This window comes from Callorhinus ursinus, unplaced genomic scaffold, assembly GCF_003265705.2.
Source record: "Callorhinus ursinus isolate GAN/ISIS: 27379988/994484 unplaced genomic scaffold, GSC_fseal_2.0 scaffold21, whole genome shotgun sequence".
NCBI lineage: Eukaryota > Metazoa > Chordata > Mammalia > Carnivora > Otariidae > Callorhinus > Callorhinus ursinus.
In genome coordinates this window covers 14,152,537-14,165,004 of record NW_027397083.1, presented here as the reverse complement: position 1 = coordinate 14,165,004, position 12,468 = coordinate 14,152,537, and the positions used below count along the sequence as shown (strand labels likewise).

Genomic DNA, 12,468 nt, shown 5'->3' with positions numbered 1-12,468 from the left:
TTATCCCATGTGTGCAGGTGCCCACCCCTCTCTTTTTTAAATCAGGGCCAATGAAAGCAAGAGTCACGAAGGAATTCGGTATCCTGAGCTTAGCCCAAGTGGCCCCCTCAGCTGCCTGGGCAGAAGCCATCCCGGTGTCTCCTAACCAGGGTGGAGAGTCCAGTTATATTGGTCCCGCTTTGCTTCTTCCAGAACTCACTTTGGAAAATGGAAGGCACTTCACCTCCTGGTCCTGCTTTAACAATGGGAATACAGAAGCAATGATGGCCACACTGAGCCGGCGCAGGCTCAGCTTTCACAGAGTGGCAATCGAATGAATGAATGGGTGAAAGAAAGCTGCTGACGTCATCGTCACCATCCTCATGTTGCAGGGTTCCTTAGCAGCCTGACAGTCCGCCTGGAGGCTCTCCAGCACTGATCTCTCTCTCTCTCTCCTGCTGACCAGGTGGGGTACAGGGAATCGCTCAAACAGCAGGTGCTCGCCTCCACAGAGTGGCGGGGGGGGGCAACTGTGTCCCCCGAAGCGTAGTCTCCAAGTGCCAGGTGCTCAACACCAGATTTTAAGGCAAAATGTTGACACCGATGGCCGTTAAGGTCCATCCGAAAAACTTCAGAGGATTCTTCGGGAAAACAGGGGTCAGCCTATTCCTTACATGATTGAAACATCAGTTGTCAGATTAAAGGCCCAGGCCGAGACCATGCCAGAAGGTGGCAAAGAAAGGGACTTTCATCCTGTGCCCACTCCTCCTTGATGTTAGAACCCCTCTTTCTGTCCACCAAAACCTCCAAGTCCTCCCAGCTAACCACATGTAATTAACATTTCTACCGAGTCTTTACCACCCTGCATTCTATAAACCTCCTGAGACCAGAGGGAGGAAAAAAGATGTTTGCCTCAAGGGGGAGATCCGATTAGACAGCTTGGGCCCCTCAGTCCCAGCCCCCCTCCACTGGTGAGATCTGCACTCCCCAGACTGAGGACAGCTCTGCAGCCCACAGCTTTCCTGACTGCCCCAGGGTCTGGCCACCTGCTCACAGGATCACAATCGATGACAAGCAAACCCCAGGCAGGCAGGACTGTGAGTCAGGGAATAGGGAATGCTTGCTGACTCTGTGTCTCCTCCTAAGCCTTTGAGAACCATCCTGTCAACCCGAGACCCTCAGTCCCCGCCTGGCTCGATTTCCCACCTCAGTGACCTCAGGCTGCCCCCTCTCACAGCTCCTCTTGTTAATGAGATAATGATAGCTGTGGAGTCAAGGTTTTCATCACCCCCTTTGGGTACCAGGAGTGATAAAACTTTTAATGGAGTCCATAGAAATCTGGTTTTTAGGTATGCATACAATGGGGAGGGACAGGGAGGCAAAAATCAGTTTGTCACTTGATTTCCCTGCTCACCCTTTATTAAGCACACTGCTCTACACTGGCTCTTCGTTCATCCTTCTAGGCACCCTGGGTCCCGGCAGCCCCAGGGAAAACGTCCAAGCCCTGGGCCCATACCCGCTCATTGAATCCTCACAGCCAGCCTTCAAAGTAAGTCTGATTTTCTTCATTTAACACATGAGGAAACTGAGGAACACACAGGGTAAATAAACTGCCTCAGGTGGCACCGTTTTCAGGTGAAAGAAGGAGGATCAGAACCCACATCTTTCTAGGGTCAGTCTCATTCCTTCCAACATGCTACCTTGATCCTAGAGAGTTCACACCTCTGACTCTGCAGCGATAAGAATGCAGCATCGATGAGACGGACACATTTGGGAATCAGACCACCCAAATGTTAATCCTGAGTCTGTCCCTCTCGTATGCTGCTGGACAATCGTAGTAGACAAGACGCCTTAGCCCGAAGCCTCCAGTGGATAGGTGTAAAGTTGATGGGGCTGTTGACGTCATTGCGGCTGAAGAAGGCAATGAGCAGAAAGGGCTTTGAAAGAAAAATTGCAGATTTATCAAGACATTACCATTCTTCTCTGCAGGATACAAAGCCACCCCATCTTGGGCTGAGGCACCGATGGCTAAGGGAGTGAAGGGGCTGAGTAATAATGTCTTCTCCTGAGGCCCACACATATGTGGCATTTTTAGGCAGTATGCTCATATTGAAATCGGGGCATTCTGAGCTCCTCCCCTTGCTTCTAGATCCCTAAGATCCCCTCTTCAGACACCTACTTAAATAGGACAGAGTTTACTTCCTGCTGCTTCTCTTCTAGAAATAGAAATTCTACATCCATAGTCAAAGGGAACAAAACCTAAACTCTGGCATTTGGCAGAGCCCCCAGTTGCCATTATCCTCAACAACTGCGGTGCTGGAAATCCTTGAAGGACAGCTGCTTCTGGGTTATTTCAATTGTTGGAACATGAGCTGACTGGATCTTATTTTTTTAGTAGAATTGGCTACTATGAACAAAATTTAATAATGCATCTAAAAGTACTTGGCAATAGAATTCAGCCAATATGACATCAACTGAAGCATTAGAATGGCTAAGTTAAAAACAATAAAACTTAAGCTATCCCCTAAAAATCCAATGTGGATTTCCCTGAACCCAAGAATTCTACAAACTATCCCCCCGCCCAGCCCCCAGTCTTCCATACTTCCAAACCCGTCCTTCTGAATCAGAGCATGTCGAGGCCACACAGGAGTCTTGGTCGGCCACATTTACCTCCCCGCCAATAGCTTCCAGAGTTAGTGTTACTGACTTCATGTCCACAGTCAATGATGCCAGGCAGAAGGCAGATTCTCCTTCTACCAGAGCCAACAGCATAGGTCGAGTGTGGACGGAGGCTAAGTGCGGATGATGCGTTTACGATGGTATGTCCCATTCACTAAACCCTAAGCTGGCAGCAGCTATGGGCAGGCGAGCCTTCATTATAGTTACCTCCCCCAGCTCTGCAGGCTAGGATCTGATGAAGGGCAACTTTTTGCCTGAGGATTCCTGCCTCGCTCCACCCTTGAATCACGACAGGGGGTCAGGAGCAACATCTCCTGTTTGGGACGTGAGGCCACTGACCCAGAATCACCTACTCTGGAAAAACCCTTGACCGCTCGACCTCTCAGTCCCTGCAAGAAACTACCGCTCACTCGTCCTGTTTCAAACATGGAGAAACTAAGGCACCACATGAAGAAGACACTTCCCCTAAGGTTGTAAAGTGGATGCATAAAAAAACCAAGGGAAGGAAGCAAGACTCAAAGAGAGAAACTTACGTTGACTCTTTAGGGAAGTTTTTTCTGACAGAGCCACCGATGAATAGCATAGGACTGTAGCCTGAGGCAAACAGGGCCTCAAGAGGACCTTGTATGTCCCCTCCTACTACAGACAGAACACCCAGTATTTCCTTTCGATTCCCTGTGAAACGTGTGCTAGTGGGAAGAACAGCAGAAGGCAGAGAAGGAGACATCTCTAATTTCCTGAGCACTCCCTTTTTGCAAGATGCTTCACTAAGCATTTCAAGTCAATTCTCATTTAACCCCTGCAATAAGCCCAAAAGACACTATTACCCTCAGTCTACAAGTTGAAAGGTGGGAAGGCCACATGAAAGAAGTTAAGGAACTTGCCCAAGAAAAGCAGCTATAAACGACAGATTCAAACCCTGGCCCATATTTTAAACCACAATACTGTACACCCCACATATATACATATTCATACAGACACATACATCCACATCTCTACTTTTCTGCGTACGCGTGTATTCAAACAGGGACACAACCACACCAAAGATGAACCCCACAACTATGGCAACTGAGACCTGAATCTTCGCTGAGGTCACGGGTGACTCAAGTCCACTTAGGTAGGATACCCCTTGAAGGAACAACTGGTTTTATGCCTCACCCATTGCCACTGTAATTACCCAGTCTGAAACAAGTCAGGGCAGAGAAAGGAGGCAGCCAATGCTAGGGCCAAGGGAGAAGCCATCTTGCACGACAACATGAACAATATTTAGCAAAGGCAGGAACAAAGAAGTTCCCAGAAACAGCAAGCAACGGGTTGGTGAGCAGCTCAAAGTCATGTGCTGTCTCTATGGGATACGGCCCCAACCTAAAGAGCCCAGATCACTTCAGGGTGTGCAAATTAGGGTCCCAGTGACTGGGCTATCCCAGAGCCGGCATATACCAGGGTTGGAGACAAGCCTCCGGGTGTGTGGTGAGGCAGGTGGAGTGGAGAAGAGACGGTAGTTGGTGATGAATGGTCCTGGGCCCCCGGGGATTAGAAGAATGCTCAGACAGTCCCCACATTTGGGAAGGGGAGACTGTGTAACTGTCACCAAGGATACAATCTAGCCGGAAAGTCAGACCACAGCCCTATGGCTCCCGGGTACTGCCGCGTCACCATGGGCACACATTCATCAGATTCCATTTGTTCAATGATCCCAGACCGACCGCATTACTGTCAGCAACCTGAAGATGAGAAATGAGTTTTCTCAATGAACCATGCAGGTCAGTGCTGGCGAGGATGTTTCTCAACATGAACGGGGCATCTCCAAGCTCTTTCACCCTCTTGAGGAGCACTAAGCAGCTAGGGCATCAGACTTCCTGCCAGGCGCTCAGCAGAAGTCTGAAGAGAAGCCCATGTTTCACGGACTTTCAAATTCCCTCCTTCCCCTATCCTAACGGTGAGGTATTCTTCAATGTCGCATTCATTATGGGCAAGAGAGCAGTTTTCCAAACTATATTCCAGGGAGTACTAATTCCCCTGGATAGTGTAAGGTATGATGTGGAAAGAGGTTCTGTGCTTAACCTTATAAAATGCTAATCACAGCTTTCTTTATACAGGGCTTTGCAATGTCTATAAATGCTTTGTGCGTAGCCCATCTCCACATCCCCCAGACTCTGTTCATCCTAGGTTTTGGCTGTTTATTTTTGCTGAAGCTCTTCCAGCATTAGAATTCCATGAAACCCACTTTGGAAAACACCAGACTGGACCATCAACTCTATCAACGGATTGCCAGTGCCTTAAGCAAAAGGGCTCTGTCTTATTCACCATGGCATCTGCAAGCACCGAGGATCATGTCCGGCACCTGGTGGGTGCATGAGCAAGTTTGCTGAATAAATACCTGAACGTGGATACAGGACGCATGTGTGATTTCCAGGGAAAGGTGAGCGCTGACAAAGAGTGATGTTAGAAACGTCTCTTGCTGGGACACTGTGGGAGTCTCAACCCTGTGGTATGAAGAATCCATTGGGTCCATTCCTGGTGAATATTTTGGTTTCTTGCAGTTAGTAGTTCATTTCCACGAAGACTTGGGATGCTCGCTTGTTCTGTTCCACCGGTGGGCTGGACCAGGGGAGCTGGGTTTGCCCAGAAGGGAGAATCAGGCAGTCAACCACCCACTGGGAGGCAGATAGCCAGACCAAGAAGTCCTGCAACAAAGGTTCTTTACTGGCAGCCAAGCCCCGCCCCCCCTTCTCACATCCAGGTGAGCCAAGGGCGTGTGGGAAAATAGGGGTGTAGACATGACCAGCTAGAAGCTAAGCTCAGGCAACTTGTCCTGGGACATCTCAGGTGTGTTTCACTGTTGCTGTTGATCCTGAGGTAAGATTCCAGCATAAGGGGGATTCACTGATCACCTGCAAAGGGATCCTATGAAGTAAGTGAAGGGGGGACTCTGAAAAACACAAACACTTTAGTTCCCCAGAGTCTTCAAATGATTCATTTGATTTGAAGCAAACTGGGCCAACATCCCCTCCATTTAGTGGTTTTCCATTAAACTGGCTGGAAATTTTTTTTTAACCAAGCATGAATTCAGCTTATGAGGACAATTGCTGTGTCTCCCCATGAGCTAACGTTGCCTGAATGTGTTCCTCACTCCGTTCTGGCGGCAGCCTCAGTTTTCCAATCACCAAACCAACAGACCAGACTTCTACTCACACAGATACTTGCTGCCAAACCACTAACTCCGCCCTCTGAAGCAGCCAGGACCTCAGAGAGGATGGTGATAAAGATGCCCGCCCTGCAGGAATAAGGGCATGTGTCCAAGTGCAGAGGCAGGAGAGTGACAGATAGGTGTCCTCTTTTACTGCCCAGCCAATGGGGGCACTTCTCTTACCTGCTTGACATTAGTGTCAGGTAGACATTAGGTCCTCATTCAAGGTTGAAATGAATTGGTTAAAACCCATCTTAATGTCACTGGAAGGGGATAGTGTCTCCATCACCTGCTATATCCATCAGCTGCGTTATGCCAAAAAAAGAAGGGAAAAAAACGCTTTCCTTTATTCATTCGGGGCCTGCTTCTCCCATTCCTCAGCCGGTTTACACATTGATGATCTTGACAGAATAAATCCATAAAGGAGCTAAGCTACAAAGTGTCAGGGCTGGACGTGAAACATGGCTCATCTTTAATTCTGTCGCTTTGCAGACACATGAGTCTAATTATAAAAGCTGACCATGAGACAGAGAAATTCTCACTTCCTATGCTGAATCAGACTAAGACACACGATCCTGGGGACAGCTATCCCAGAAACTGGTTAGAGTTTTGGTCTGCTCAGCGCCTCCTTTAGGACATTTAGAGTGTCCAAGGGATAACCAGATTTCCCTACTAACACCATGCTCCTTTATGATTCAGCCAGAATACAGCCAGCCGATCTACCAGAGCTGGACCCAGTGCTCACTGTGGCAGTGTTATGGAGTATTTCAGGGCGTGTGTTAATGGAGTCAGACTGTCTGGGTTCAAGACGCGGATATCCAGACATGTGTGACCTGGGCAGGCACTCTCTGCCTGAGTTCCTCCATGTGTGATTAAATAAATTAAATGTAAAGCACATAGGACAGTGCCTGGTATTTACCACAAACTCCACAAATCATTTAGGTGGCCAAACTTGCAGTTAGATCCCTTATCTTTGATAGGATGGGAGGCCGTTTGGTGCTTCTGTCATCAAGGGTGAAGACTTTGAGGTATAACCCCTACCCACTCTTCTTCAACCCACATAGAATTGTACCCAAGAAAAAATGGGCTCTGCGTCTGTCTCACATATAATTGCACCCAAGAAAAAATGAGAGGAGTGGAGCTGAGTGGGGAGTAGTGGAAGTCCCTCTGATTAAGAGAGGAGGATGTCTCCAGCCAACTCTAATTCTCTGCCTTCCTTGGGTGGTTTTGTTTATAAGTAGCAGGTTTCCTTTTTCCTACATTATCACTTCTTTTTCTCTACCATAAAACTAATACTTTGGCCCAGATCTTATGATGGCTGACAAACAGAATTCCTTAAACACAGACCAGGCTTGGAATCTGCTAGACTTTCTGCCACTGATCTGGTAGTTTTCAAAGCTCCAGCTGGCCTTGGGGTCCTCTACTCCGTGGAGTTCAGGAACTGGAAAATGTAAACACTGCATTTCCCTCACCTTTAAAATAAAAAAAGAGGAGAGGGAGCCGGGCTCTTGTGACTTTCCCATATCCCAGAGTGAGGGTGACAAGTCCTCCCCCATGTGGGGGGACGGGGAGCACAAACTTCCCCCATTTATCACCGAAATGGCACCTCCCCCAACCTGCACATACCCCAAATTGATTGCAGCTTCTAGAGCTGGTCTCAGGAGAGGCAGGTGGAGAAGTTTCTCTTGCATGGGGATTGGCCGCCCCTAGCGGGGCAGGTGGAAATAATTTCTCACTTAAGACCCATCATTAGATTCCCCCAGACACCATTCTCTCGGCCATTTCTGTCTAGCCATCTAGACATCTAGTAACCCAGATATAAGTGACTTTAAATCAAACCTTCAGTCCACACCAGTGGTATTCCAAAGCTCTCCCTAAGACTTCGGGATATTTCTGAGACACTCCCATGCCCAAAGGTGCTTTGTCCCCAGCTTATAGACCCAGACACAATACCCAGCCTCATCCTCTGTTTCCACCAAAAGCTCATGCTCAAGGACACTTATGGGAATAAAACATTTTTACCGAAGAGTGGGTGGTCACAGAGGCTCTATGTGTTCTACAAAACGTAAAATATATTTACGTTCCTTCTTTTAAAAGTCCTGTCAAGCTACTCAACCCCTGCTCTCATTTCTCCCCATTCAGCACTCAGCCCCCACCTTCTGGATTTCACTCGCCCATTCTACCCCACCCTCTCAAGAATGGCAGTCAAAATCTCAAATGCCAGTAGGGAGTGGCTGGCAACATATGTGTGGGTTGAAAATGTGGGGTGTCTGGCCAGAGAGGGGGCCAGCCTACCTCAAAGGATTCAGGTTCAAAACATTTTAAGCCTAGTGTCCTACTAAATACTTTTGCAGGCATTTTGACCCAAAGACTGCCAGACCTTCAGCTCTACAGTCTCCCTCTTTGCCACAGCCACCCAAGACAGCACAATGGTGCCACCAAAACTGGAGCTGGCAAGGACTGTCCCCTACCACGCATGTCGTGAGGCTGCGCCAAGCGGACATGTGCATCAGCATAATCGATCCATCCGTTAGATGTGTGGGTTTAAGTCAGCCAGGTACCAGGTGAGCTTGAGCTCAGGAATTGGACAGTCTGGGCTCACCCCACGCTCATCTGCCTTTGTATTCTTTTTTTTTTTTTTTAATCATTATTGCAGCAAAATATAAGTAATGCAAAACTTACCATTTTAATCACTTTTAAGTGTTCCATTCAGTCTCTCTTGCAACCAACACCAACATTCATCTCCAGAACTCTGTCATCTCATAGTGAAACTCTACACCCACTAAGCCCTCACTCCCCCCAGCCTGTCTCCCCCTGCCCCTGCTGGCCACTGTTCTACTTTCTCGATGAATCTGACTGCTCTATATACCTTACATAAGTAAAATCATACGGTATTCATTCGTCCTTTGTGTCTGGCTTCTTTTACTTAGCATAATGTCTTCAAAATTCAACCCTGTTGTAGCCTGAACTTTATTCCTTTTTAAGGTTGATTAAGATTCCAGTATATGTATACACCACACTTTGTTTATCCATTGATGGACATTTTGGGTTGTTTCTCCTTTTTGGCTATTGGGAATAATCCTGCAAAGGACACTGGTGTACAAAATCTATGTTCAAGTTCCTGCTTTCAGTTCTTTTGTGAATATACCCAGAAGTGGAATTGCTAGGTCAAATGTTTAATTTTTTGGGGAAACCATGCCTGTGTATCCTTGAACAGGTCACAGAACCTCTCTAAACCCCATTTGTAAAATGAGGATAATAAGAGCCCTACCTTATCAGCATGGTCTGAGAATTCATACATGTTCACGTACAGCATTTGGCTCACAGACTGGGCACATCATCCATTCCTCTGAAATTAAGGTACTCACACTTAATGACCTCCAAAGTCACTCCCAGCTCCCAAAATCCATGATCCCATCAGATTATTTTCCTGCTAGAGAAGCCAAAGCTCTCAGAGTATAGATCAGGGGAACACTGTCTTCATGGTCCCCACAAAAATCCACCCTAGCCAAGATGGCCCAATTTTCATAGCTCTCTCCTTGGAATTTGCTAACACATCCCATTATCAACCAACATCGAATTTTTTCTTGCCACTCCACTCCTTCCCCCTTGCTTTCCTTCCACATTCCCTTTCTCAGCGGACTGCTCCTGCCCACTGAATAGCTGGGCTTCAAATTATCTTCCCCGGTTGCCTTTATGTTTGTTCCCCACAAGCTAATGCCTGTTGTTGGAAACAACACTTGCAAAATTATCCATATTAAGGTTTCATTCCCCGGAGCCACATATTTTAAATGAGTTTTTCCTCTTCGGCAGGATCCTGCTGGCAGGGCTCCTGCTATTTGGTGAAGTCAGTGGAGTCGGGTTTCTTCGCCCCCCCATGCTGTTTATGTTGGGTTATCACTTGGCCTAATGTTTGCATTCTCATCCTCCAACATGAGTCCCGTGCCGATGAGCAACAACCTCCTGTACCGTCCCAGTGGATGTTTATGTTTCATCAAAACCCCTCTTTGTACAAAAGCAATGAGATGAAATCTGCTTTCAGGCTTTTCTAGACCCGGCCAGATTCAGCATTCCAGCCGGGAGTGGACTCACTCACTGCTTGAAGAAATATTTTCCTTCTCGACTCTATTTCTCCATCTCCTCCTCTGAAAGTGAACTTTCAACAACCAAAATATCCTCACTAGACACGTGAAGTTGCTGGAAGTTGCTCCCCGGTTCGGTCAGCGGCTTGACTGCCAAGAAACCAGGCACCCTTCCTTCAAAGCTTTTCCATAGCAAAAGGTAAAAGATTCTTGGATCAGGAGTAAATGTTTTTTTTTTTTTTTTCCAGATCCTGGGCAAGAAGAAAGGGGCAGCTGAGCTTTGTTCTTTAACTTGTATGAGCTTGAGCCATCTCACCTGCCACGTTACAAAAAAAAAAAAAAAAAGGAAGCAGGGGAGCATTGACGTAGTCAGGGGGAAGCTAAGTTGTTGGAGCCCTGGTGCTCTGGGAAGGAACCGGCCTCCCCTGGAGTTGAGTTGGGCTAGGGCCACCGTGCCCTGGAGGTTCGGCTCCAAAAGGCAGAGATGGAGCAGAGAGGAATCCTAATATAAAGTCCTCGACCTACCCCTAGGCGAGGGTCTGTGTTTATGGATTATCAAGGCCCCTCATGGGGACTCCTTCTTCCTTCATTATTTATTGTCTTTGGGCTACTCCAGATGCCACTGAGGCAAAATTCAAATGAAACACTCCAGTTTGAGAGAGAGAAGATTTCACCTGGGGCCAGTGGGCTATAGGTAGATGGAAAGTATTGACCAAAATGGGTTTGTTGGGTTTCTTTTTTCCCCATGTATCTTGGCTTTTTGATCATCATGAAGGGCTGTGCCTATGGTCAAGTGCCCCATCCATACAGCAGACTGCTGATTTTATGCCCTCACCACCCCACTTACTCTGTTTCATTCTGGGACACTCACCAGTTACTTGCAGCCACCGAGCATGCACCTCTCTAGAACACAGGTGACAAGTAACCAGCACAGAAGGCGAGTAGCAAATGCTCACACACTCTCTGCTCCTTTCAAAGCTGCCCTGTTTTGTCACATCTGCACGTCAGCCTGTCCTTTCCTCTTGAGGTCCCACCTGCCGCCTGACACCTTGCCCCGCTGGAGGCGCATAAGGACAAAGGCTCTTAAGAAGTCCCTGCTTCCTTGTCTTCTAGCAAGCAATGACAAGACAAGCCTGCCATCCCCTCACTGGGCCAAGAGGCCCCCAAGAGCTCTGGGTCGCACTTCAGCCTCCCTCGCCCCGGGAGCCCATTTGACATGGGGTTTGCGGCTCAGAAAATGATAGTGCAAAAACACACAAGCCAGGGCTCTTTCTAAACAAACGCTGTGTGTCCCCAGAAACGCTTGCACTTTTAACCTCGGCTTTCTCTTCTTCTTTCTCATTCTTATCAGGAAGGAAGTGCATATATGCTGAGTGGGTAAATCTCCCATGCTGGGGCTCTGTTCTGAAGGGTGTGACAAGCCACACTTCATCAAGCAACATTCACCAGGAGGGACACCCTTGCTGCAAGCCTTGCTCTTGATTGGTTTCTCTCCTTCCCGCTTCACCTCTGAAGGGGCTCTTTCCGGGGGAAACTTCTCCCTTTTGCCAGTCAGAGTGGGTGAGTCAGACTGGATAGATTCCCGGAGGTACGTCTGTGCTTTACAAAGATAAAACGAAAACCAGCAAAGTAAACTAGAGCTCGTACCCCTTCCTGAGGCAGGTCAGTCCCACAAGTCGGGATGATAAAGCGGTGTCACATTCTCAGGGAGGACAGACACTCCAGCACCACCAGCCAAGCCCCTAAGATCAGACAAGACTAGAAGAAGCGCTGGCCATCCCCTGCCCAGCACCATCCCTTGGGGCTCCCCAGGCATGCTCCCCACCGTACCCAGGAGGGAAATACCCCTGGGGGGGGGCCCTAAACGCTACTCACGGTACCTCTAGGCAAAGATGAGATGAGAAGGAGCTGCAGGAAAGTGAGCCCCAACTGCGTCCAGCAGCCCAGCTCCATCGTTCCCACGCCCGTGCCCGATGAGCGACTGCTGCGGAGGGACCGCGGGAGGCCGGGGGCAGGCGGCTCTTACAGGGACCTCCCCAAGCCCCAGCCGAACGGGAGCTCGGGTTTCAGCTCGCCAGGCTCTCCCATCCTCATCCGAGGGGAACCACCTTCAGCCAGAGCGACGTCAGCCCAAACCTCTCCTCTCCGCTGCCTTAACCCTTGCGGGGCTCGGGAAGTGTGGCCAGGCGGGGAGGCCCCGGGCTGCGGCTGGAAGGGACTGGCGAGGCAGGAGGCCACCCGGGTGGGAGCAGGGGAGCGGACAGCACCCTGGATGGGGGCAGAGGTAGGCGGGGCTGTGGCGCCACTGAGGTGAGGCCTGAAACCCACCCCCACACCCACCCGGAGAGGTGTCCTGCCAGGATGGCACACTCTGAATCTGATTAAGAGCATGGTTTTTTTTGGGGGGGAGGGAGGAAGCCAGCCCTCCTCCTCTTCCACCTCTATCCCCAACCTCCCCTCCCCACTCAGCATCTGCTCCAGGTGATCACAATTTGGAAACCTTATCCTTTGCATCTGTAGGCATCTTCCCATGATACC

At 48.9% G+C, this 12,468-nt stretch overlaps 1 protein-coding gene across 8 annotated transcripts in view; it reads right to left on the bottom strand.

The window, feature by feature from the left end:
- Positions 1 to 12,077, bottom strand: part of PAMR1 (peptidase domain containing associated with muscle regeneration 1) — a 71,961-nt gene extending 59,884 nt beyond the window's left edge. The window contains exons 1-4 of one of the 8 annotated variants that reach the window (XM_073904755.1): positions 11,811 to 12,074; positions 11,578 to 11,672; positions 6,032 to 6,153; positions 5,039 to 5,273 (exon numbers count right to left, since the gene is read on the bottom strand). Coding sequence is in view for 2 of the 8 variants with exons in the window: in XM_025878545.2 (XP_025734330.1) it covers positions 11,811 to 11,883 (73 nt within the window). In the remaining 6 variants the exon portion in view is untranslated. Of the gene's footprint in view, positions 1 to 5,038; positions 5,959 to 6,031; positions 6,154 to 11,577; positions 11,673 to 11,810 lie in introns of those variants that run through there. The other 7 variants (XM_073904757.1, XM_073904758.1, XM_073904756.1 and 4 more) reach the window with 7 other exon arrangements.
- Positions 12,078 to 12,468: the final 391 nt, after the last annotated feature.